The sequence below is a fragment of the Pectinophora gossypiella genome, chromosome 4, assembly GCF_024362695.1.
Source record: "Pectinophora gossypiella chromosome 4, ilPecGoss1.1, whole genome shotgun sequence".
Taxonomy (NCBI): Eukaryota; Metazoa; Arthropoda; class Insecta; order Lepidoptera; family Gelechiidae; genus Pectinophora; species Pectinophora gossypiella.
The window spans coordinates 1711562-1739483 of NC_065407.1; the positions used below are offsets into that span (position 1 = coordinate 1711562).

The window sequence follows — 27922 nt, forward strand, 5'->3', positions numbered from 1 at the left end:
AATGTCAAATATGTTAGTACGACAGGGTTCTAAAGTGGGTACATGATATGCTCATGACTTGTACGCCACCTATGTATATTATATAGTCTATAACAATAAATATTCATTGGGTAAGTATATAAAATAATTTTTCTACTCCTCTACTTTAATCTGGCATTTAAATAACCAAAAAGTCTAATATAAGTACATACATAATTAAACTCTTTGAAAAAGTGTACGCTCTATGGCCTATAAAAGCATTGTTTACAAAGTGTAACTGTACTATAATGTCGCCAAAAAAGCATTGTTGTTGTTTTTTTTTTTTTTGACCTGGAAACTGGCACCTTTACTTTGTTTGGTGCCATAGATATACTATAAAAAAAAGTATACATTTGCCGCCATTTTCCCGCGCGTTGGAAAATAAATTGGAAAATTTTTGTTTCATTTAAAATTACGTCGTCGTAGAAAAAGTATTGTATGCAACGTTGTATAACTAGGTCAAAAAATGCTCGTGGCGTCTCTTATTGCGATGTTCGCCAAGGCTCACATCGCAACTCACGCCACTCGCATTTTTTGACCCTTCTTATACAACTGTTGCATAAAATACTATTGTCATTTTATAATTGTTTCTTTGAATAAATATAAGTAAATAAGATAAGATACTTTGTCTATTATTTCAATCTATTGTACAATGTTGTCACTCACTTTTGTAGGTAGAAAATAATTGAATTCAATTCGCTATCTGGGGGGTTAAAAAGGCCACATCGAAGCAATTCATCTAAAAAAGCAATATTGCTATTTGACATTTGTTTGCAATGCGCATTTACTTTTATATATGCACAAATGTCAAATTGCAATATTGCTTTTTACTAGATTTTCTACAGGGGATAGAGAAAATCTAGTAAACGTCAAAAATCACTTTCAAATGCTTTTTTTGACATGAATTATTGTAGAGTGATTTTTCAAAAAGGCGTATACGTGGTTTTTTCTATAAGGCGACGATATATAGAGTCTAAATTTCAAATACAACACTTTAATGCTCATATCACATGGGCGTTTCAATACACGTAATAGGTACATAGAGTACGTACTGTTTGCAGCATTTGAAATTACACTATTAAGTATTATAAAAGTATCTTAAATGCTCTTAGTCAGTTTCTATTGTTTGTACAGTCAGTGCCCTGACCATTTTAAGACCAGACACATAAGTAACCACACCCCGGATACTTCATACAAAACACCTCGTATTATGTGTAATACTACACATCGACGGTATTGTACACGCGCACCTGTGTGTGTGACGTCTGACGCCATACGATTAAAGACTACGTTCGATGGGGTGAGGTAAACTTAGGTCAGCCGCTGGTGGGGAGCGGAGAGTTGCCGTTCTATTCTTAGTAACATTCCTTACTCTATGAAGTTACATAGGGCACTAACTATACTTACTTGTCGCTGGTTGTCGTCGTCTTAGTAAGGAAAGCATAGTTGTTTAGGTATATGTATGTATACATGAACAAAGACATCAACACATTAATAAACTTAATATCTATAAGTATAAACAGGTTCCTTAGGCAAGTTGCAAACGATTATACATTTTTATTACTGTCACTGTCGACTGTCCGACAGACCCCGCCGGCGTGGTCGACGATATCCCTCATTCAGCGCCTATCGCTATCGACCCGCTAGGGTCGATTAATTCTTCCAAATATTATCCTTTCAGATGACGTCCTGAGTCGAGGTTCGCGCCCAACTGGACACCCTCAGGCCTGTTGTCTTAAATTTGGTACCGGGTGAAAGCTCTCAGCGCTGCCCATTTGTCCGGACATGTAGTTAATGCCATTTGCGGCAAATTTAATGTAAGTCATGTCAAAAAAAAATGTCAACTGTCACAATCGTTTGCAACTTGGCTAAGGCCTTTTGCTGTGACTTAGATATTTACAATCAAAACAATTCGAAAAAGCTACTCGGTCATTGTTTGTCGAATTCCTATGACTGCCTGGTCATCATAAGTCCATGGATCCTTTAGGCATGTCTAAGAACCTTCTCGCAAATACCAACTTTCAAACAAAAAAAACTGCAACCAAATAGCACGATCCGTTTTGGAGCTACAATGGCGCGGACAAACAGACAGATAGACAAAGAAATCAAACTTATAACACCTCTCCGCATAACGTCGGGTGTTAAAAATGAGCAATTAAAAAAACATTCTGAGCTGTTTTCAATTGTTACGTTGTTCCATTACAGAAGGATAAGCTGTTAAGTTTACCGGTAATATTTGTTTATATTTGCGTACCTTGGGGGTTAAAAAGACGACATCGAAGCAAATCATCTAAAAAAGTAATATTTCTATATGTCATTTGTTGGCATTGCGCAGTTATTTTTATATGTGCAAATGTAATTTAGCAGTATATTGATTTTTAGACGAATTGCTTCTATGTGGCCTTTTTAACCCCCTTGGTATACTTAAGCCCAGTACACAAAGATGGTAACGGTTTCATGCCGAATCTCAGCGGATTCCTGTGTTAAACCATGGTATAAGAAAACCACCCGGATCTGCATGACAAACGCGCCGCGCGCGGTGCGAATTATATCGAGCGCTTGGACCAATAAACGATACGAATGCTATCTACGTAGATGGACGTCAAACGGCTGTTGGTCGATACACTCAATATAATTCGCGCCGCGGCGCGGTTGTTATGCAGACGCGGCTGGTATGCTCAAAAGTTACAGCTAACATTTCAAGGTTAGCCCAGCTGACATCATCCGACCCTGCATTCCCATTTCGTAAAAAAAAAAATTACCCACAACTGATGCTTTTAATTTTGAAATTTAATACTAAGTAGTAGTCATTTCCTTACAGTTTTAATGTTTTTTATATATGTGACAAGTGATAGTAATTGTACTCAGTAATTCGCTTAATTTTCAATAATAAAATTAAAGTCCTTAGAATGTTGGAGATACCAATTTAATGGTAACACTTACGTCATCAAAGGGCTAGCAATGGCGGCTTGTCATGGGATTGAGTGTAGAGTACACCTTTTGTATACTGCCATGATTTGGCTCGCCAACACATCACTCTGTACAGGCAGACCGTCCTGCATTGACTGATTGTTTGTCTTGCTCTGTATTCAGATGACGTATGCGCCCGAGACAAGGATAGCAATATCAATACACTACATTGAGTATACCTGGTTTTCTTATACCATTATGTTAAACAACCCTGGGGACGCACCCGGTGCTGCCTCTATGTGCAGTGAGCTTTAGCTTAAACAAGGTACTACGTATTTAGACTGTAACTAACTATAAGTTTAAATGTCACACTTAATGTATCATTCGCTACTTACGTATCACGCCTCGAACTGTCCATATAAAGGCTGTCTTTGCGGAAATAAAGGCCATTGTATTTTAACAATACGTTCATTATCCGACGTATAAACTTGAGATAACTGATTGCACTGTTAGTCCCAACAATTGTCCATTGAGAGATGCGGTGTAGTGACATAATGTAGCATGCAGTGGCGTGCCGTTCCCGGGAATTTTCCCAAAGTGGGAATGTTCCCGTTGTATAAACTTTTTAATAGTAAAGAGCTGCTTTTCTTTTTCAAATTGTTCTTTCTTGTGCTCTTGTCTTATCTAGTCTTATTAATGGAGAGAGTTAGCTAATAAAGCACTTTTTGCGGCTTTTTCTATGTGCAGTTTCTGCCTAAAGGTTCCCAAAATGGGAAAATTCATGTTCCCGGCAACAAAAAGCCGTAAAAAGAACTTTATTACCTAACCTTTAGGCAGAAACTGCACATAGAAAAAGCCGCAAAAAGAGCTTTATTAGCTAACCTTTAGGCAGATAAGACCAGGGAACATTCCCAAAATGGGAAAATTCCCGGGAACGGCACAGCACTGAGCGTGGTGGCTTGACGCCGTTTTTATTTATTACTTTCACTCGCCGGAGCGGGGTATCATTACCCGCTACGATTAGAAACCTCCTCGTTGCCGCGACACTCGAATGGTACATCTTTGGTAATACTTACTATTCTATACGAGTATATCTATGCTATGGCGCCGATTCTCGCGAAGAAAATGTTATTTTATTTTGACAGCTTTAGAGCACACAAGAAGAAAAATAATAAAAAAAGAGAAGGTGCAGGTCGTGTCGTATCAGGAGGTGGTTTTGGCGGGAAAAAGAGAGGAATGGCGATTACTCCACCGACAAGAGCGCAGCTCTTAAATAAAGAGAGAGAGAGCACTACTTTCAGAAATAGTGTCGTTCTTTAGGTATGATAAGTGGTGGATAACTCCAAGGAATAGATAGAGCTGGTTTTTAGAACTAGTAACTATGTTTGTATTTAAGAATCGGCACCAACGCGGGTGGATCAAATCTCAACTGGATTTAATAGACGATAATCTAAGTCACTTTGTGGCACAAAATATTGAGCGTAAAATTAAGGCAAGAAGTTAAACTATCTTTTGTATGGTCATTCAGCTGTTCCGTGGATACTAGTTGAAGAGAAGATACGTGATTGTTTTCTGTTTTTGCACTTACTCGTGTTTCGGGAAACCTCACAGATCGAAACATTCTGACTCGGCCGTGATGAACCCGTAGTTCTTGCCAAGCCGGAGCGAGTGAGAACCCAGCAACCCCAGTTTCGCAACCCATCGCCGAGTCATAATATTTAGATATTTTCCCTTAATTGAAGATGTTCATCTTACAAAAGGAAAGGAAGGGAAGGGGGGGCACCCCCCCCCGTCTTCCTCTTTCCCTTGATTGAATTTGATAAACATACGTATTTGTATTTTGGCCTTGGAACTCTTAGACACGGGTGATGGGTGGCTTGCCAGGGGGCAAGCAGCACCGAGGCGCGATGCACTCCTTGGCGCAAGGACTTGGGCATGCCAGGTTTGCAAATTCTACCAGTTGCTTCTTTTCTTCCTCTGCTCCTGCTCCTGATGAAAGACAATGGGACGTTAGTCTGGCGAACATAGAAAGTTACAGTACAATCTGGCGGCCTTATTGCTAAGCAGCATTTTCTTCCAGGCAACCAGTGGCAAGAAAACATTTACCACAATTTGGTCACATCACTGATGATTTTTTTAAAGCAACGGTTTGTAGATCTATACGTAACGAAATATGTATAGGTACTTTACCTGTTTTACCCACTAAGGAGGCGAAAGCAAACTCTGGCTGCAGCGTGACTAACCCAATACCGTGACGTTTGAACACATTGCACACCAGCCCAGAACTTCGCCGATAATCCTGAAATCACATCATATTACACATAGGGGGACGGGAGCGCACCGGGCTAGTAAGTGCGACTTTGTACGTTGCCGAGTCATAATTTCTGCGTGAACGAGTGTCATACAAAAGCGAACATGGCAAAAACTTCGACTTCCCGTTCCCGACATCGCCTCGGGACCATTAAATGGGTATCTATTCAGAATGTCGTTTTCATTCTTATTCTGTGAAAACTGAGATGGGTTCATCTTATCTCAATGTCTAAGGAGAGGAGAAATTGCAGCCAGCATTATGGGTACATTTGCACCAGGTACGATTCGAGGCGGGCTTTTTAATTAAGGTTTAGTTTAAGTGTTAATTGTACATAATTTATTTTATTGTGAGTATTGTTTATTTGTTTTAGTTATATTTAATTTTATTTTGTTTTGTTTCATATTTTTGTTCTGTAACTGTTTTGTTTATGGTATAAATAAAGTTTTATTTCTTTTCTTTACAAGTCCTTTCTGATCACTCTAAATTTCTGTCACTAGGTACTCTTGATAATTTTAACGCTACTCAGTTTAAAGGTGTACCTACTGTACCTGAAAAACATCAAAAACAGAGGAGATTTTAAGCTGGAAGACTCTAAAAGAGAGTCCCAACACGTTAGCAGTTGCGAAAATCCGGTTACAATGTAGTTGTCAGACGAGCAGCTTGTGAATGGCGACTACACCACCTTGAGCGCAACTATCTAATAGAAGGAAGATAATCAACAAACCTCATGCGAGCCGTAGGCGACGTGAGCAGTAGCGACGACCCGATCACGATGTAGTTGCCAGACGTGCAGCTCGTGGATGGCGACCACGCCAGGGACCTTGAGAGCTGCCGCGCGCAGCTCGCACGCGCCCAGACCCTCCGGCACTGTCTGTAGCAGTACCAGACCCGCTGATCGCACTGGAAGAACAACTGCTGTTAGAACCTGACCATATTTCATGAAACGGGGGTAAGTGGTAGAACCGGAAGAGTAAAAGCTCTACTAAGAATGGGTTTGCGTTGGAGTGTACAGTCATGAGCAATATAATGTACCCACTTTAGGACTCTGTCACACTAACATATTTGACATTTAGTGAGACTTACAGTTCAATTTGTCAAAAAAGTTAATGTGACATGGTACCAAAGTGTGTACATGTTAATGCTCGTGATCGTACATCATAACATCACGTCTGTGTCTCCGAGGGGGTTGGCAAAGGTGTATAGTGTATATCCACTCCTCGCCAGCAATAGGGGGCGACTTTATTAATATTATTTATAGTAGATTTGCCGCAAATGGCATTCACGGATATCACGATGAGGAAACTCATTGTACTAGATACTTACGTGGTGGAAAAAGTTATTTTTATATTCGTCATATTATTATAAGTAGAAATAATGTCAGCTGCTACGGATTCCCATAATATTTATAAAAACAAAGTTTCCATTTATTTTGCAAATATTGGACATATCGTGAGAACGGACCGGTTATACAATTTCTATTGTTAATAGTACGTACTTAGAAGTTTCTAGTTTCTAGTAAATTCTTTTCATTGTGTGAACTCTGAACCGAGGGCGAAGGCTCGCCTCACCGAGGCCCGTTACTCACGTAGGTAACTCCTTATGCAAACAAACCCTTTGCAACGATTTGCATAATGTTACGTCAGTTGGTTGGTTAAGTCAGCAATCGCTATCGCTCATTTGTTTGCATTACCAGTACACGACGTTCGTTTTGAATTGTTGTTTTTCTTCTATGTTTTAACACGGTTCAAATTGCAGGTCTGTGCGAACGAACTGATTTATAGGGGTCAAAAATAGGTTGAAACGTTAGTTCGTGTCGTGTTCGCGAGTCTTCCCACTTTGGAAACGTTCCCGGCAGAAAATGGCGCAAAACTTATGCAAAATGTGCTTTAATACTTAACCTTTATGCAGATAAGCCTAAAGTACAGTCATGAGCAATATCATGTACCTACTTTAGAACTCTGTCGCACTGTCATATTTGACGTTTAGTGAGACTTACGGTTTAATTTGTCAAAAAAGTTAATGTGACATGGTTTCAAAGTGTATACATATTAGTACTAGTGACCGTACAAGAAAGAACAATTTGAAAAAGAAAAGCAGCCAGTGACGTCACTATTAAAGAATTTTTACGACGGGAACATTCCTATTTTGGGAAAATTCCCGGGAACGGCACATCACTGGTAATAATATACATCTTTCATAATCTTGATTGTTACAAAGTTTAACACTTAAACTTATGGATAGAGCTATGTAAGCCGTTGCTGTGGTCTACATCAGATTCTTTTATAATTTTAAGATTAGAGATAAGGAAATGCTTAATGTATACCAAGTGACAGTACTTTATATAATAAATAAATAATGCAGTTCGTGTAGTGATACGATTTTTCGAAACTACACATTGCCGTGCCCTCTATAGATTAAATATGGTAGGCAAATGTAGTTCTACCTGGTTTTCATCCTGTTTATAAGCGAACAGATCGATCTGTGGGTACATACATAACTAACTTACATCATTACGCACAGTTCTTCAATCATCTTTTTTGTAAGTAACCTGCTATAAACTGGGATATTACGTGAAAGATATGGGGGAGGTTTTAGCTTAGCAGTGGGATCAAGTAGGCAAATTAACAAAAATAAATACTTACTGAATGGATAGTTGAATATGACCAGAATAATGGCGGCGCAGGCCGAGAGCGCGGGGTCTGCGATGCGCGCCGCTACCGGCTCCCACTCCGCCGTTAAACCAGCACCCATCACAAACAGGCTGCCTGGCGTGGATAATCGTCATTCAATCATCAATTTAAGAGCCACGCTCTTGTCGGTGCAGCATTTTCCATGCTACTTTTTTAGGGAAAAATGGGGCAGTGGTTTCCCTCTTGCCTTCCGCCCCGCAGTACTCTGTCTGACGCAAGTGGGATGGCGCGCAGAGTAGTCTATTACAAAGCCATACTAGGACTCCTGTCCTCCGCCTCTGAATAGTATTACTTTATAATACATACATATACAAATTCCCACCTATATCTCTGACGGAAAAGAAAGAGCTGAAAAGTGATTAATAAGGATGGTTTTCAAACGAAGTAGTGCGGAATCGAACAATCGCTGCCAAGGAGAGAGCAACAGAGCTTCTTCTCTCTTGCACGCTGTGGTTGGTCGATTCCGTATGTCTACACTGGTCTCCGCTTTGGTGAAAACCCACTCTAAGACAACGCGCACTACTCCTGATATTCGTCCTAAAACGGATGATAGCGCGACAGCGAAATATTGAAAATCTAAATATCATAATATATTAACTGTAAACAACACCTGCGGCTAGCAAACAAACAAAACTTACAATTGTAAATTACAACGACAATTTGGTGTTCATTACGTAGCTAATATGAAACTGTTAAATATTTGTGATCACTGTGATCACACACTCCGCAATGTACATCAAATTGTCATTGTAATTTACAATTGTAAGTGTTATAAAACAGGTCCCTGCACTTGTTTACAACACACGCGCAAGGTAAGGTAGTGGGGACACGCCCTTTACCCTTAACGTCTTACCGAACTCCGTACAGAGAACATCAATAAAATGCAGGTAGATAAATTTGTGAAGATGTGAATAGCCCATTCCTGAGAAGACTATATCTACGTTATCTCTACTTAAAATATCACCTATATGACAGAGGGCAGCAGTAACTGTCAGTACCTACTATTCAGAGGCGGAGGACAGGAGCTGTAATACGGCTTAGACTACCTACTCTGGGCGTCCCACTCGCGTCAGACAGAGTGTTACGGAGCGGGAGGCAAGAGCGGGAAATCACTGTCCTATTTTTCCCTAAAATGTAGCATGGAGCTATACCGACAAGAGCGTAGCTCTTAAATTAGTGAGTGTAACTTAAAATAAATAACAAGGAAATTAATTATAAGTATAATTATCATTGTTTGAGTTCTTTAAACAGTACGATTGCCTAACGTTGATCAATAGTGTGAAAGGTGGACAAACAGAGGTGTCGCCTTTGTTACATATTATCGATTTGTTGATTGAACCGTTGGATTAACGGCGCGTGCGATTACAGACGCAAACAATCACATATTAGGTCATCTTTTGTGGGTGTTAGGATTAGGGTGGTGTAAAATTTAAGTCCTTGGAATGTTGGAGATACCAATTTAATGGTAACATTTACGTCATCAATCGGCTAGCAATGGCGGCTTTTCATAGGAGTGAGCATACCTTGTTTTGTTGAACCATGGTCCATGGAATAATTATGCCGCGCGCGATAACCTAACACCCTAATACCTTATGTAAGTAATATAAAAACTATCCTATGTTCTTTGCCAAGGTCTAATCTATCGCTGTATCAAATTTCATCGAAATCGGTTTAGTAGTTTTGGCGTGAAAGCATAAGAGACACTTAGGTACTTTCGTATTTAAAATATTAGTAGGGATTCACAGCTGTCAGAACAATATAATTCTGCTATTTTATTAATCAACCTTAGATCAACCTATATTTCACGGAGTATTAGTAGGCACGTTTGCTACCTACTTAATAGCTAGCTGTTTCCATAATCAAATTATTCCGACTTCGATTTGATAAAATCAATCTACCACGCTTTATTTTTATTTTTGACGTGACTTATTGTAAATTTGCCGCAGATGGCATTAACTACTTGGCCGGACAAATGGGGAGCGCTGAAGGCTCTCACCCGGTACAACGTTTAAGACAACAGGCCTGAGGGTGCTCAGTTGGGCGCGATCCTCGGCTCAGGGCGTCATCTGAGAGGAAAAATATTTGAAAGAATTAATCGACCCTAGTGGGTCGATAGCGATAAGCGCTGATTCAGGGAAATCGTCAACCGCGCTGGCGGGATCGGTATCGGGGTCCTGAAGTGTTTGGTGTCGCGAGCTGATTGGCCGCCTCTATGGCTAGAGTAATCGGGTCGTCGGGATCGTATATTACGTCCTTGATTCTACCACGCATATTATGATATTACCGTATTGTTTATGATTGTGTTATGATTGTGGAGAGTCATTGGTCTAGTAAAAGTGTGTCTTATTTATCATTGTTCAAATTAACATAACACATATAATTTATTTAGGTCTATCTAAAGAGATAGCTACGGATAGCTGTTAGTCATAATCGTCGAGGTGATTGAACCTTTTAAGAAGTTTAATATAATGCTGATTGTTGACGAATGCGATTGTGTGGGATGTTATGATGCATCATGTATGTGAATATAGGTACTGTAGTGTGTTCGCCTCAATAAAATTATATAAATAAATATCGGCTCGTTTCCACACACTTCGTACCATTTTCTTTTTAATTGTGGCCACCGCGTAGTGCATTTCCCGAGACGACAGAATTATAATTTGAATCGATATCATAATTTATTACATATTTATTTATATAAGTATTTAATTATACCTACGTGTATTACAATAAGATGTGTTTATTTACTTATGTAAACACTACAGGTAGGTACCTATATGTATAATACTGAACACACTGGCGATTGACTTAAAATAATACTGTTTTGTTTAGATTTAGGTATAGTGAATCGATTAAAAGAAAGCAAACAATATAAAGGACCCACAAAATAAACGCAAAATCTTGCCAACAAAGGAACAGATGCCTTAGGTACAAATTCGTTTGTGGAACTCAGAATAGGAGGGGGGGAAGGAATTCTTCTCCTCTCCTCTCGTGTGGGTTGTGAGGTGAAACAACCTCATCAACCGTGGTGTCAGGGTTGTTATTGAGCCGCCAAAGGCCCCGAGCTTCGGAAGGCCTGTTAAGCCCTCGGTCCCGGTTACTACTTACTAATTTAATGTAAGTAAGTAGTCGCTACATGAGCCATGTCCGGGGTGTAGTTTAGTCCATTATTAATATAAATGTCGTGGCCAGATCGTAAAATTGATCATTTCATGATGTGGTCGACCATTTCATGAAATGGTCATATTTCATGATATGGCCAACTTAAGTTGACCATATCTGTCGGCAATCTATTTTTGTAATTATTTTTATACGGACTAGACTTTATCATGACAGCGCCATCTGTCGGCAGAAATATCGTTGAAACGTCAACGTTTAATGATAATATATCAATCAACGTTTGGCCATATCGTTAATGTAGGCGGTGTCCATGCTATGTGGTGTAATAAAAATGCGAATAGTCGATTAATTTCTTAGGTTCAAAATTATGTACCTATTCGATATGAATAATTGAACAATTACATTGATTCATCGATTATAATATCAATCAAGTTTTAAATATAATCGACACCAGCGCCACTATCGGTGGATAAAGTTACTAATTTTACGATTTGATTGCTAACGTTTGGCCATATCATGAAGTAATCATACATTTAGTTGCTCATATCGTTAAACGTTTTGTATTCATTGATCTGGCCAAACTACATCATGATGTGGCCAACGAATGATATTCTATTTCATGAAATGTGACCACTTCATGAAATGATCGAGCACATCATGAAATGATCAATTCTATGATCTGGCCACGACTTAACATAATGTAGGTATATAATACAACTATACTAGTTCCGCTGGTTATCCCGAGCGTCTTGTACAGGGATTGTGTCCTTTCTAACATGATAGTCCAAATGAACGAATTATTACCTGTGAAGTGTATCAAACAACTTACTGGCGATGTCGGTGGGCGCATGCGCGAGGATGGGCTCTCCCGCGCCGGTCTTGAGGATCACGCCGCCGCCCTCCGTCATGCTCAGGCGCCGGCTGTAGCTCAACTCGCGACCTGCGACAATTACATCATTAGGAACAGGGTCAATTTCAGAGCACATGCAAATAAGAAGAGAAGAGAGAGAAAGAGAGAGGTGATATAAGTCAGTATTCGTCTCGCCGTAAAAATATTCTACAATCTTTTATTCTTTTCTGAATATGGAAAACGTAATAATAAGTCCGACATTTTATCACTTTTCCTATGACGTCACAGTGTACTTTTTCACACAAATTCCATAATAATTGTTTTGAAAGAAAGAAAGAAAGAAACGTTTATTATAAAGGACACCACAGTAACAAATACAAAACAAAATAACAAATATATAATTTAAAACACGGAGTAACACACAACTTACAATCAAACAAAACACATAATAAAAACAGCATACACGAGAAATACAAATAATTGAGTGTATGGACTGGTCAACGATGGTGGTGGTGTCCTTTATAAAAGGGCCTCACTCAGCATAAGCCGCGGCGCGAGCCACGACGCTGGTATTCTGTGGACCCTGCTATCGATAGGACATGCTAATTTTGTCGTTTAGTAAAAAGTAACTGATTTAACTAGTTGGAAACAAGCCCATTGAATAGTGGCGCCGCGCTGTGAGGAAGCTCCCTAAGTCGGTGCCCATACATGTACCTCCTGTTATTATTAGCTCCATCATAGAAGTAGATAATTGATTATAAACTCCCTCAATATAATAAGCTATATCCGCTATTGTCAAATATAGGTCCAGACCATAGCCTAATATTTCTGTTATGGTTAGTTAATTCCAAACAAACCGGCCAAACGAGCCAGTTTACGAATAGATTATGCATAAACCAAAACATTCGACTAGGCTCTCGTTTTCTAGACGTTTTCGTCATAACAAGGAACCTTACCGTATTAATATTATAAATGAGAAAGTGTCTGTCTGTTTGTTTGTCTGTCTCTCACGGCAAAACGAAGCGACGAATTGACGTGTTTTTTTTTAAGTGGAGATAGTTGAAGCTATGGAAAGTGGCATGGCTATTTTTTGTATCTTTGTAGGTAACTCCCCAATTCCCTAAAATGGGGAATGGAATTTTGTATGGAGTATTCCACACTTTGCGAGGTAGAAAGCTAAAAATTGGTATGCGGACTATAATTTGTGACAAACAATAAAATCGCGCTTATCAACCCCTTCAAAGAGGGGGTGAAATATATTTAAAATTAAAGCACATAATAACGGGTTCTTACCGCGTTTAAATGGGGATATGAGACTCCCGATATTTAAGAACCCGTTATTATGTGCTTTAATTATGATAATAACCGCGTAAACTTAAAACAATGTATATTTAAAATTTCTTATATATTTATTCAACATAATTATCAAAACAAATAATCTAAAAATAACAAAAACAACAACACGAGCTAATTATTATAAATAGAAAACCTCCTCCAGCGCGCCACAAATAATAAATATAATAAACATTGATAAATTATGTACTTAATATATTTATTTATTTGTTATTAATATATTTTAATGTAATTTGTATTTTTAGTATTATAAGTTATCTGTATATTGCAGATACTTAATACGATGAATGTATTTTTCTTTTTTTCTTTATTACTTATAAATTTTATAAGATGTATTTTAATTTGACGTGATCAAAAAATGAATAAAAAAGATTATAAATAACCACTTCATAGAGGGGATAAATCAAATTTTATATGGGACTTTTCGCAGTTTTCTAGGTAGGCAGCCAAATTGTGGTAAGTACATTAGAAAAGGGGAACCGTGTCACCCCGAATATAACGCGAGCGAAGCCGCGGGCAAAATCTGGTGGTACTATATTTTCGAGCCGGTGAGTAAGCGTAACTAAATTATATAAAAATAACTTTATTAATGTTGATAAGTAGTTATACGAGTATTCAATGAATAATATTAGTTACATAATATTGAAAACATAGTTTGGTTTGCAAATGAGGCATATTATAATTTTACAAAAATATAATTAATTACGTAGTGTTTTGATGGTCAAGTATCAATGTCAAGGGAATCATAAGCATATCGGGTACCTACATAACTACTTATGAACTTTACAACCTCGGCTATGACCAGGAAGATCTGAGCGAGCCTTCCTACTCAATACTCATGATGGTGATACTTTTCCAACTAGTTGAATCAGTTACTGTTTACTAAACATCCTTTATTTTTGACGTGACTTATTGTAGATTTGCCGCAAGTGGCATTAACTACTTGGCCGGACAAATGGGGAGCGCTGAAGGCTCTCACCCGGTTACTATCAAAACACGAAATTATTATGGAATTTCTATGCTTGTGTCGTCATAGAAAAATGTGACAAAATGCCGGACTTATTATTACGTTTTCCTCGATTAAAATTCATAAATAAGTTAAATAGAAAAGAGAAAATGGTTTTCGTTAGTTTTTGATCTTTCTTTATTTAATAGTCAGAATTTCATAATTTATCTTGTAGCTAGTACAAGAGCCAATTCGTGCGGTATCCGAACAAATGACGATTTGAGTAGGTAAGTATGGGCTAGTTAATATCCTAGATATACTTCATAAACTGCCTATACACGTCCCACTGCTGGGCACAGGCCTCCCCTCAATCAACCGGAGGGGGTATGGAGCATACTCCACCACGCTGCTCCACTGCGGGTTGGTGGAGGTGTTTTTTTACGGCTAATAGCCGGGATGCCCTCCGAAGCACGGAATCATCTTACTTTTTCGGACAATCAGGTGATTCAAGCCTGAAAAGTCCTTACCAAACAAAGGACGGTCTCACAAAGTGATTTCGACAGTGTCCCCATCGGGAATCGAACCCGGACCTCCAGATCGTGAGCCTAACGCTCTAACCACTAGACCACGGAGGCTGTTAGATATCGGGTACCTACAGAGATATACTACTTTTTACAAAACTAAAACGTGTCTACGCAGACATCTTCAAACACAACGTTTGGAGATGTTTTTAGAAAAGGTTTAGTATGATCAACTCGAAAACGACTGATGAATGTGGAGCCAGCAAGAGTGTCAGTATTGAAGCAAATAGGATTCCATAGTCTCTGCTTACCCCGGTGGGAAATAGGCGTAAGTTTATGTATGTATGTCTGTATGTACATTATCCAAATAAAAATAACAAACTTCGAAGCTTTTTGTTACATGTCGCAAATCGCAAAACCGCACATCTAAGTATGTGATAACCGATTGCGCCGAGAAGAAGGTGTCTTAGAAAGCGTTTACCTGCTTGTCTTCACTTCAAAAACAGATCGTCCTAACATGCTGGACAGATGGACTCTCAGCGTGAAAGTATGTAAGTAAGTTTAATAACTGTTTATGGTTTTATTTAACCTAATCAATATCATCAACTACTTATGTCATAACTCGTAGTCCTATATGATTATAAGGAAAATACAAGATTATATTATGGGTTCATCATTGACCCACTTATACGAGTAGCTCTACTAGCTGTCCGCGACATCGTCTTGTCATGATTCTAACTTTTGTTATTTATGTTCAACAACTGCAACATTAAAACACCTTTTAAAAGGTAAAAATACTCATGATATTTTTTTATGTTTTCAATTTTCAATTTTCGCCAGTCTATTATTGTCGGAACCCGGACGTATTTTTAGGGTTCCATAGCCTAATGGCAAAAAACGGAACCCCTATAGATTCGTCATGTCTGTCCGTCCGTCCGTCCGTCCGTATGTCACAGCCACTTTTCTCCGAAACTGTAATAGCTATATCGTTGAAACTTGATAAATATGTGTATTCTGTGAACCGCATTAAGATTTTTACGCAATGATAGAAAAAAAACAATAAATTTTGGGGGTCCCCATACATAGAACTGAAACTCAAAAAATATTTTTTCATCAAACCCATACGTGTGGGGTATCTATGGATAGGTCTTCCAAAATGGTATTGAGGTTTCTAATATCTTTTTTTCTAAACTGAATAGTTTGCGCGAGAGACACTTCCAAAGTGGTAAAATGTGTCCCCCCCCCTGTAACTTCTAAAATAAGAGGAGGATAAAACTAAAAAAAATATATGATGTAGATTAGCATGCAAACTACCAACGAAAATTGGTTTGAACCAGATCTAGTAAGTAGTTTGTTTTTAATTCATCATAAATCGTAAACCGTAATTTACTTTTATATTATGTTACTTGCTGTAACGGAACCCTTCATGGGCGAGTCCGACTCGCACTTGACCGCTTTTTTTACAATACTATAACGATGTGGACAAGTGCTCCTTCGAGCCGGACTAGTTGGCCGGACGAAAGGAGAGCGCTAAGGGCTCTCACCCGGTAAGATTAATAAATGGAATGTTAGATATAACTTAGTTCATTAGCTAGTGAATGTCAGGACCGAAGCCGTTAACGAGTTATAGAACTACACCGGCGCCGGCGGTTCTGACGTCAGAATGGCCGGTGTACGTACCATTTAGTGCTCAAAGCTTTTAAGTACACTTATTCATTGTCTTAGTACATTTCAGCACATAATTCTTTCTGCATTTACTTTGTTAATATGTGCTATACTACTCAGGCGGTCCTGACGTTCACTATTAGGCCAGCGGCATAATGTCGCACTGTAATACTGCGCCGCTGCGGTTGCTTTGCCGTCAAGTGCACACAATACAATTTAAAACTGTTTGGTACAGTATTACAGTGCGACATTATGCCGCTGCTTTTTTCTGCCGCGCGGCGAAAATCTCGTAGTGCGCGCCTGGCCTTATTCCTCGACTCACCAGCAAGCAGCATGTAGTTAATGGCGTACAACAGTAACCCGATGACGGCGCAGCCGACGATGATGCGCGGGTACCTGGGCGGCTGCCCGTGCGACGAGTGTACGCCCAGCTGCAGCGCGTTCACCACCAGCGCGAGCGCAAACGACGCGAACAACACGTGCACAGACAGTCGTCCCACCACCTCGATGCGCGCCCAGCCGAATGTGTTGCGCAGGCGGCCCTCGCGGCCCGTGTTCTCGTCTGCTCGTTCGTACTGTTTGGGGGAGGAAAGTAGCTATAATCATTGAGGTATAAATATAGGTATAAGTATAATGTTGGACAGAAAAGAATCGATCGGTCTAATCTCGACCGATACATCACTATGCTAATAATGAACGTCACACCATTGGCTGCCGTACTTTACCAGATATAACTATTATCGCGCATTGAAGCTATTGTAAAATGTTATCTTTATCGAAATATATCACTAATCGTCTCACCGTTATCCCTGACGGGGTGGGCAGAGCCACCTTGCAGCCACCGTTGGTAGGTACTTACGGAATCCTATTTAACCTCAATAGGTAACTGTTATAGAAATATTTTGTGTAAAGTTACATTTTAAGAACTGCTCGTTTTTAATAGATCGTAAACTCGTAAACTTATATATTTTTTTATTTTTTATTTTAACGTGACTTATTGTAGGTTTGCCGCAAATGGCATTAACTACTTGGCTGGAATAAACTTTATAAAAGGTGAATAACGTTCAGCAAAATTAAGTCATGAATGTTGAGTTATTGTAACTTCGTTTGATGACCTGAATGTCGCGGGAAACTGTTGGATGGAGCAGCAGAAGATCGGTCACTGGCGAGCCTGGGAGGAGGCTCATGTCCAGCAGTGGATGATTTCCAGCAGATAATGGATGAATTGTTTGAATAGACTCGTCCATAATGGATCTTTTTTTGACGTGACTTATTGTAGATTTGCCGCAGATGGCATTAACTACTTGGCCGGACAAATGGGGAGCGCTGAAGGCTCTCACACGGTACAACGTTTAAGACAACAGGCCTGAGGGTGCCCAGTTGGGCGCGAACCTCGGCTCAGGGCGTCGTCTGAGAGGAAAAATATTTGAAAATCGATCCTAGTGGGTCGGTAGCGATAAGCGCTGATTGAGGGAAGTTCATAATGGAAGTGACATACTTTATAAGCAAGAACTGTAGTGATGAGTCCGACAAGCCTGCAGAGGGAGTGACAGGTGTCGACGAGCAGCGTCGGCGAGTGAGTGACGTGAGACGCGAACAACCGGCCACTGAACCCCGCAATCGCTAGCAGTAGAGCCAGTAACGACCGCGGCGGGGGCAGCCATTGCAGCCACTCTTTCATCGCCATCTTCTGCCTGCTACCTTTGATCTGTCGACAAAAAAAAACAAAATTATTTATTCGCTCATAAAACATGGTACAGTCGTGAGCAATATCATGTACCCACTTAAGAACCCTATCGCACTACCATATTTGACATTTAATGAGACTTACGGTTTAATTTGTCAAAAAAAGTTGATGTGACATGGTTTCAAAGTAATACATATTATAGTACTCGTGACCGTACAATAAAGGTTTTACAATAAATGTGAGAATCTCATGTTTTGCCGCAATTTGGCATGCAAAAAATATTTACCAAGCTAACGCGCATTGAAGCTATTGTAAAATGTTATCTTTATCGAAATATATCACAAATTGTCTCACCGTGATCCCTAACGGGGAGGGCAGAGCTACCTTGCAGCCACTGTTGGTAGGTACGGAATCCTATTTAACCTCAATAGGTAACTGTTATAGAAATATGTATTTTGTGTAAAGTTACGTTAGAAAGAACTGCTCCTTTTTAATAGATCGTAAACTCGTAAACTTATATATATTTTTTTTATTTATTATTTTGACGTGACTTATTGTAGGCCGCAAATGGCATTAACTACTTGGCTGGAATAAACTTATATAAAAGGTGAATAACGTTCAGCAAAATTAAGTCATGAATGTTGAGTTATTGTAACTTCGTTCGATCAATATAATCAAATTTAAATAGGTACATTACATTGGTTTTAAACACGACAAGTAAATTCTAGGTGTAAGTGTAAAACACAGAGGTGCGGATTCCAATACACACTATCTGATTTTATTTTAAGTTACACCTGTCCTTTTCTTACAGCAGAAAAGGAAAGGATCGGGTAATCGATATGCATAAAATGTATGGAACACACAAAAGAAATTTAAAAAACCCTCCCAAAATTTTATATTGGTCAACAATTGGTCAATAACCCGACAGAATTAAGGTGACAGCACACGTCAAACGGTATTCATGCATTCACTCATTCATTTTAAAATTAACAGTTGTCGATCATCCGTCCCTTTCCATTTCGGCGGATAAGAAAATGACGGGTATAACTTAAAATAAAATTAGGATGTGTCTGCAGGAATAGGGGCCATTGTATTTACTTAATTTACAAATAAATGTTTATTTACTAATAAAATTAAGGTTTAGTTTAAGTGTCAATTGTACATAATTTATTTTATTTTGAGTTTTGTTTTAGTTTTATTTAATTTTATTTTTGTTTTGTTTCATATTTTTGTTCTGTAACTGTTTTGTTTATGATGTAAATAATAAATGGTGTAAGTAAGTGTAAGAGAGTCTGGTAATGTGGCCAATAGTCGCTATCTTTCTCTCTTCCAGATCTCAAATCAAGGGCTGTAGTCGTGTCGTGAGCATACGTTATGTGTAAAGGTGCTCTATTCTAATCGGTTGTGTGGAGTAGATCGACTGTATCCTCTTTTCCTTGTTGAGATGGTCTGCTTGATTGGTAATTCAACGGGTGCTACAAGAGTTTTTTAATCGTTGGCAGGGACTAGAAAATGCAATCCCGACTCGAGATCGTAAATTCGACATCCCGCGAAAATTTCGGGATCTCGTCTAGTCTAGGGACGGAAAGATGACTAATTCTGCTTCAAGCATCTTTGCTTCGGAACAATTTTTATTTTATATCTTCGTGCTCATTCTTTGACTTAAATCTTTATTTTATTCGTCCCGTCATTAAGACAATGGTATTTAGGTTACAAGCTGTCTTTCTTATCGGACTTAAAAGGATAAGTCAATGGGATAAGTCTCTTCTTCTATCGTGTGGGTTGTGAGGTCAATTACCAACCTCATCATCCCTGGTGTCAGGGTTATTATCGTTGGATAAGTTATTATTATTAATAACGAGCATGCCAGGTGAAGCATGAGCTTAGTTCATCTTGTGATGGTGTGTTGTGATTATGTAAATACGTAGCGTCTCTCTTTCATTGCATGAATTTAGCCTTTTTTTTAAAAAAAAAACATTAACTCGATGGTACATACTTAAACATTGACTGGGAATAAATCTGGGTGGATACACTGGCTGACACAGAAAGAGCGCATCGGACAACGACATGGCGACAAACCAGTTTTAAGTACTTACTTATACATACGTCATTAATTAAGTATGAGTCATATTTCACCTTAGATTGATTCCAGTTATAGCTTAACGAAAGTTGTTATGGGTTGTCAACTAACGGTGCAGAGCGAGCAAACTCTCGACTGGTTTGTGGTTCAAGCCGCACCTCTAATAGACCTTATTGCTAATTTCTAGTAACTAGGTACTTACGAAACGGAGAAAAACACAAGATAATCAATTAAAGGACTGATAGTTCCCCTTCAAAGGATGCTTAGCTAATGTTGTTGTCACAAAAAAACAACCCATTTATACTTAAACACTGTTCCGCGTAAACAACCAAATTAAGTATCTTTTTAATAAGCTCAGAACTAAAAATATATTTTAAAATATTCATAGTATTATTATGGTATAGGCATGTTTTTTGTTTACGAGTTGACCGTAGAGGAAGAAGGTACTCAATGTTAATATGTCGTCTCCGGCAATTGTGGGGTCGTGACTGCGACGCTTCTAAAGGAGGTTATACGTTCGTGATACTCTTTTTTTTGACGTGACTTATTGTAGATTTCCCTTCCCTTTCCCTTTTTCTCGGGAACGCATAAAGGCATCAGAATCAGGATCATTTATTTAACGTAATTATCATAGATAAACTAACAGCCTCCGTGGTTCAGTGGTTCTGCATTGTGCTCACGATCCGGAGGTGCCGGGTTCGAATCCCGGTGGGGACATATCACAAAAATCACTTTGTGATCCCTAGTTTGGTTAGGACATTACAGGCTGATCACCTGATTGTCCGAAAGTAACAAGATCCGTGCTTCGCAAGCGACGTTAGGCCGTTGGTCCCGGTTACTATTATTTTCATTGTATTCGTCGTACGTTCTAGTAGACAATAAGCTTTTCAACAGCAAAGTCAAAACCGTCGGTGCACGAGCCGGACTCGCACTTAACCGGCTTTTTAGGGTCAGAGTCGCACTTAACCGGCTTTTTAAGGTCAGAGTCGCACTTAACCAGCTTTTTAGGATCAGAGTCGCACTTAACCGGCTTTTTAGGATCAGAGTCGCACTTAACCGGCTTTTTTAGGGTCAGAGTCGCACTTAACCGGCTTTTTAGGGTCAGGCTCGCTCTTAACTGGCTTTTTAGGGTCAGAGACGCACTTATCCGGCTTTTTAGGATCAGAGTCGCACTTAACCGGCTTTTTAGGGTCAGAGTCGCACTTTACCGGCTTTTTTAGGGTCAGAGTCGCACTTAACCGGCTTTTTAGGGTCAGGCTCGCTCTTAACTGGCTTTTTAGGGTCAGAGACGCACTTAACCGGCTTTTTAGGGTCAGACTCGCACTTAACCGGCTTTTTAGGATCAGACTCACATTGAACCGGCTTTTTAGGGTCAGAGTCGCACTTAACTGGCTTTTTAGGGTCAGAGTTGCACTTAACCGGCTTTTTAGGGTCAGACTCGCATTTAACCGGGTTTTTTGACGTGACTTATTGTAGATTTGCCGCATATAACATTGACTACTTGGCTATTTTGTCACCCGGTCTAACAGCAAACTTATTTATCGGTAACATTTTTTTTGCAACATCTATTTTCTGGTCTACTTACGGTGACCGCAATGTTTTGCTTTGCTAAGTTCGAACATCGTATCGGAGGTATATGCATAGTTTTTATTTACCCATAAAATACTCTCGGAGTTAAAAATAATATAGCATAGCTGACGAGGAGTAGGTGTAAATATACACGTCTGCCTACCCCTTCGAGGTACAGGGGCGTGATTATATGTGTACCACACCCATACGTAAATTGACGCCTATTTCCTGCCCGCTATGGAATATGTAATTGTTATGTGTATGATGTTTATGTTATCAAAACTAACTCGTTATATTCTGGGAGTCTTCAAGGATAGAGTGAATAGGCATTTGCTAGGTAAGCGAGATTCACCTTAGACCACATTGTCACTTACCATCAGGTGATATAGATTTGCCGGAGATGGCGTTACCAACTTGGCCGGACAAAGTTTAATGTAGTCAATTCAGAGTAAGACTTCGGAAAAAGTCAGGTTTATGTTTGAAATACGAAAAGTAGAGCAACAGTTGAATCCAAGCAATGAAAATAAAATAAAAAACAATTTCCTCCCAGTCAGCCATTAACCTATTTCTTGTTTTTTTTGTAAGCTTGAATACATTATGTCTATGTATACATATACAGATACATGAATTCACGCCTGTGCTCTTTAATGGGGTGGGCAGACCCACAAGTATACTTACGAAGTCCTAAGATGAAGTAAGATGCATATACCTAAGTACTTAGTATATGCAATGCCGATATATCGTAGTTGACTTTGAAAACTCACGTATCTGTAATTTTTTGCTAAAATAATTTGTGTCTTATTGATAGTAGCAAAAGGTGCAAATCAGATTCGCCAAAAATTTCAGATACGGCAGTTAGCGACGATATGTACGGTCAAGAGTACTAATATGTATACACTTTGAAACCATGTCACATTAACTTTTCTGACAAATTAAACCGTAAGTCTCATTAAATGTCAAATATGTTAGTGCGACAGAGTCCTAAAGTGGGTAAGTACATTATATTGCTCATGACTGTACTAGTATGTTATACCTATGTTCCATTGGTCTATTTTCAAAAAATATTCCATTGCGTTGTCCAATCTTCATATAAACAACAAAATATCTACAATCATTTACAGAAGTTATTTACCAAATGTGAATATGTAAATTTTAATAACCATAAAAATGTATGTATATTCGATTAGGTATAGATATCTCGATAAATATGTATAGGTTTTTAGATAAGTATATCTAAAATTGGTCCAAGTACCACTACTGTAATATTATAAAAAGTAAGTAAGTTGTAAGTAGTAGTGATGTAAGTAAGTAGTCGTTACGTGAGCCATGTCAGGGGCCTTTGGCGGCTCAATAATGACCTTGACACCAGGGTTGATTAGGTTGGTACTCCACCTCACAACCCACAGGATAGGAGAAGGTAATATTATACATATAATATACATCATTGGCAAGACGTAATATATGTAATTGTTTCGTGATTCGGAAGGCACGTTAAGCCTTTGGTCCCGGTTACTACTTACTGATGTAAGTTAGTAGTCGTTACATGAGCCATGTCAGGGGCCTTTGGCGGCTCAATAGTAAGCATGAATCTCACAACCGACACGACAGAAGAAATGCATTTCATTTAAGAATTTTTGCCTTTAAAATAATTAAAATGGAGCGACACAAATACTTCCCACTTTATCATTCGTGATTATTATTTTATTAGCCGATCGCGTAATAAATACTTGATACCAACAAATCTGAAGGAAAGTGCGGCAGAAATTGTATAATAACGCTGTCGCACTAACCATATTTTACATTTAGTAAAACTTACAGTTCCAATTGTCAAAAAAGTGATTACGACATGGTACCAAGTGTACCGCGATGAGTGAGACGAATTTATTGATAGGTGTCTCGTTTCGTAGTCGTAAGTCTAAACAGCTGTTATTTGAATTTGTAGAGCGAAGGATGTAAGAAGGTCTAATAAATTCAAGTGAGTAATTTTTTTGTCGCAAATGACTTACTTATTCTGTGGAAGCTTGTTAATGGCTTTTAGATATTAAGTTAGTATGTAACTTTGTAAATTTAGCTGTAAGCTCCCCAAATAAAATAAAATTATTGTACTTAGTGTAATTATGACACCCCTCTCCCGAACAATTAGAAATTAGGTAATTATCAAGTTAAATCGTACGAACGTAGCTGGCAGGTTCCTCATTGCTGGTGATAAAAACAACGTGGTTTCGTTATCGGATTTTATTTGGATCTGAACGTCATGATTTTAACAGCTGACCACCCGAGAGTGCGTTCAAAAATCGAATACATTCCATAACTGGTACCGTTCCTAAGCGGGATGTCATTCCGACCTCATCAACTCTGGTGTCAAGGTTAATATTGAGCCGCAAAAGGCCCCTGAGATGACTCATGTAACGACTACGTACGGCGTGCTTAGGTCAGTAAGTAGTACCCGGTGCTCTGCGAAGCACGAATCGTCTTACTTTCGGCCAATCAGGTGATCAGCCTGTAATGTCCTAACCAAACTGGGGATCACAAAGTGATTTTTGTGATATGTCCCTATATGAACGTGAGCCCAACGCTCAACCACTGGACCACGGAAGCCGTCCCTTCAATTATTTTCACTTAAAAAACATACATACATACATAAACTCATTCCTATTTCCAATTCAGGTAATATTAGCCAGTCATTCAATATATTTGCAGATATTGACAGAGATAGAGAGTATATAGAGATAAATTTTATTTGGTTTCGCATGGATACAACGTAGACTTATGATAAGGATTGACAAATTTTAAACCATCTTAGCCGAATACTTTTTACAATGTTGCTATATTTAGATAAATACTGTAAAGCATATTGCAAATGGTAATTGAACATTTTCATAGCAATTTTTTTTACATAACATAAGCTCACGACTTTATCCCAATGGGGTAGTCAGAGGTACAACCACCGCAAGATGAACTAAGTACAGTCATGAGCAATATAATGTACCCACTTTAGGACTCTGTCGCACTAACATATTTGACATTTAGTGAGACTTACAGTTCGATTTGTCAAAAAAGTTAATGTGACATGGTACCAAAGTGTATACATATTAATGCTCGTGACCGTACCCACACCTCACCGAGCTTTCTGTTAGGCCAACGTGTTAGATGATGAGCTGTATCGCCGTCTATAATGGTTGAACTGTGTTAGTGAAATTCTTTTCTTCTATCGTGTGGGTTGTGAGGTGAATTACCAACCTCATCAACTCTGGTGTCAGGGTTATTATTGAGCCGCCAAGGGTTGACATGGCTAATGTATCGACTACTTACTTACATCAGTAAGTAGTAACCGGGACCAACGGCTTAAATTAATAACTCACTTCTGCAAGTCCGATACTCGGATTCGAATCGGTGCTCTCCGTTTGAGAAGCAAGCCGGTGTACCATTGGACCAGAGTGGCTTAAGGCATAATATTATAGCAAGTACCTACATATACTGCGGTATAAACATTTGTATTTCTGTTTCTTCCGCTTGAGATAGATGAGTGAAATTAGAAAGGTCAGAGAAAACAAACGCTGGCGGCTGCGCGGGCGCCGCGGGCGAGAGCACAGTGCGCGGCGGCGGCGAGACGACCTCAGCAACACATCTCTAAATATTATGGTGGCTTGATTATAATGACAGTTGTCAGAACAGGACATTTTTCCTGATGTGTCTCTTGCGCACTGCGCGATACATTCGTCTTACTGTCTAATCAAAAGCGCTATACCGCGTTTAGGTGACCTATGTCATTTTCTATGGTTGTAATTATAGAATGTAGTAATTTTCTTAAGATATATACTATCACGATTTGAGTAAATAGGTAGGCAGTTAATTATTAAATCAGTATCTTTGAATAATAAGTTACTTACACACGCTGATTACAATGAACATCGATATATATATTTTGTTTTATTTTTGTGACTCGGTCAATAGCCTAATATCGTGAACGTGCTGTATATTTACGTTTACTGTTATGCCCCGTTTTTGTGCTATCCACGGGCACGTGAATCTTATTGTATTTCACGTGCAATTTCAATACTAATACCTGAACCTTACCCGAATTGAAAAGTGACGCGAAGCCGCCGGTTGGCTTCTCAACCGCACAAGTTAAAGTAAAAGCAATTCTTGTCACAACACAATAGTTTTCTAAACACTCGCCGGCAGTGGCGATTCAGGCACATAGCACTGTATAGTATTGTTTATAGTTCCAAAACAGGTCACGACACTGGTGGTGAGTGGTGCGCGGACGGCAGGTGGGTTGGTGCGCCGGCGTCGCTCGCGGCACTGACGGCAGCGCGCGCGCACGTTCCGTCTTATCGACCGTTTCTCGCACCCGATAAGAGAACTGTTGAACTGTTAACGCGGACTTGTCTGCGCAGCGACAGCTGCGTCGGCGTCGCGTCGACGCTTGCCACCGGTAGCAATCAAGTTGTTGGTATCTGAAGTGTAGTATTCCGGCCCAGTAGTTGACTCCAGCCAAGTAGTTAATGCCATCAAACATCTGTGGCAAATCTACAATAAGTCTCGTCAAAAAAAAGCAAGTGTAGTACTAGGCATAGATCTACGAATCAATTACTCACCTCGCAGGGTTTGCAACCTCGTTGACGCGAAGTGTGTTGTTCCCACTTTGGGAATATTTCCGTCAGTAAAAAGGCACAAAAGTTATGTAAAAAGAGCTTTATTACTTAGGCTTTAGGCTGATAGGATCTGAGTAGAAGAAAAAGTAATACGAGTACAAAAAGAAAGCAGCCAGTGATCTTAGTATTGCAGAGTTTTTACAACAGGAACATTTCCACTCTGGGAATACGCCACATCACTGGGTGTGATTGTAGAAATGGAAATGCTTCCGAGTTGTTCCGAGTGTTGACAGTAGATCCCTAGTGTTAATGCTTTTCAAGAGTTTATTATTTATTTATTTACTTATGTTAGGGTTCGTAATGTTTATTTTATTATTTAATTATTAAATTCAAATTTTTAGATTATATAACTTAATAACAGACGGAATAAAGTCGTGAATCTGTGTCACGACTTTATTATTTATATTTTGGAACTGGAATATTATTTCATTTGTTTTTATTTTGATTTCTTCTTTTTCGAACGGGAACGTTTTCCCGCCTTTTTTAAAAGGCGGTGACGTGGAATTTTGTTCGGTTGCGGTAATCTGTTATGGAGAGTTAACATTGTTTATGAACATATAACATTATTCAAGAGAATTGCTGAATTGTTTGATTACGACGAGAACCTCCCTAGCAGTAGTATTATCACATTTATTTTATTTATTTGGGAAACAAACAGTTATGACAGTACAAATTACATATTACATCTAAACCTTAGCATAAGCCAACAAAGTTTCCACTGCCGTATAGTGTTTCTTTTTTGCCGCAGATGGCATTAACTACTTGGCCGGACAAATGGGGAGCGCTGAGGGCTCTCACCCGGTACAACGTTTAAGACAACAGGCTTGAAGGTCCCAGTTGGGCGCGAACCTCGGCTCAGGGCGTCGTCTGAGAGGAAAAATATTTGAAATAATTAATCGATCCTAGTAGGTCGATAGCGATAATCGCTGATTGAGGGAAACCGTCGACCACGGCGGCGGGGCTGGTAAGTGTAAATGTCAAGAGTGTACAACAAAAATGCAAGATAATAAATAAAGTACAGTACAAAAGTACAGTAAGTACAGTAGTTTTTTTAAGTAAAGTTCGGTAGTACTTTATTTAAAAAAGGGGTAAAGGGGTAGTAGTAGGGGTAGGGATGGGGTAGCTAATTAACTTTTTTTGCCTTTGCCTACCCCTTTTGTGGGCAGCATGGTTCAAATTATGATCATAACTAAAATTAAATTAAATTAATTAAATTATGATCATGACTAAACTTATTGATCATAATTTGAACCATGCTGCCCACCAGACAATTTTCTTGATCAGTTCCACCTTTGTATCTTCAAGCGAATAAAAAGCTGTTCGAAAATAGTCCAAAACATGAGTTTGATGGGTTCCGCACGAGCGGAGCTTTGAATGTCCAATAATACCTCGGTTTCGGGGTCACGGCCGGCCGGCGATATTTCCGCTCGTCTCGAAATAATCTCCTCTTTTCTCTTACTCACTCGAGCCATGGTCTATGCTCGTGATAGAGATCCAGGGCGGAATGTTTGCGACGCAGTTTAGAGTGTCTATTTTGTGAACAG

At 39.1% G+C, this 27922-nt stretch overlaps 1 protein-coding gene across 2 annotated transcripts; it reads right to left on the reverse strand.

Annotated features, from left to right (window-relative positions):
• Positions 1-594: 594 nt before the first annotated feature.
• LOC126366299 (zinc transporter 1) lies at positions 595-26037 on the reverse strand. 2 transcript variants are annotated; one of them, XR_007566327.1, is made up of 9 exons: positions 25798-26037; positions 17883-18092; positions 16707-16959; positions 11879-11989; positions 7882-8004; positions 5964-6139; positions 5119-5227; positions 3811-4917; positions 595-3755 (listed from the first exon to the last, which is right to left on the reverse strand). XR_007566327.1 is itself a non-coding variant. In XM_050009392.1 (8 exons), exons 2-8 carry the CDS (start codon positions 18069-18071, stop codon positions 4784-4786), a joined length of 1095 nt encoding a protein of 364 aa, XP_049865349.1. In that variant the 5' UTR covers positions 18072-18092; positions 25798-26037; the 3' UTR covers positions 595-4783. The 2 variants fall into 2 exon arrangements, 1 of the variants encoding a protein (XP_049865349.1); XM_050009392.1 differs by having other exon boundaries at positions 595-4917.
• Positions 26038-27922: the final 1885 nt, after the last annotated feature.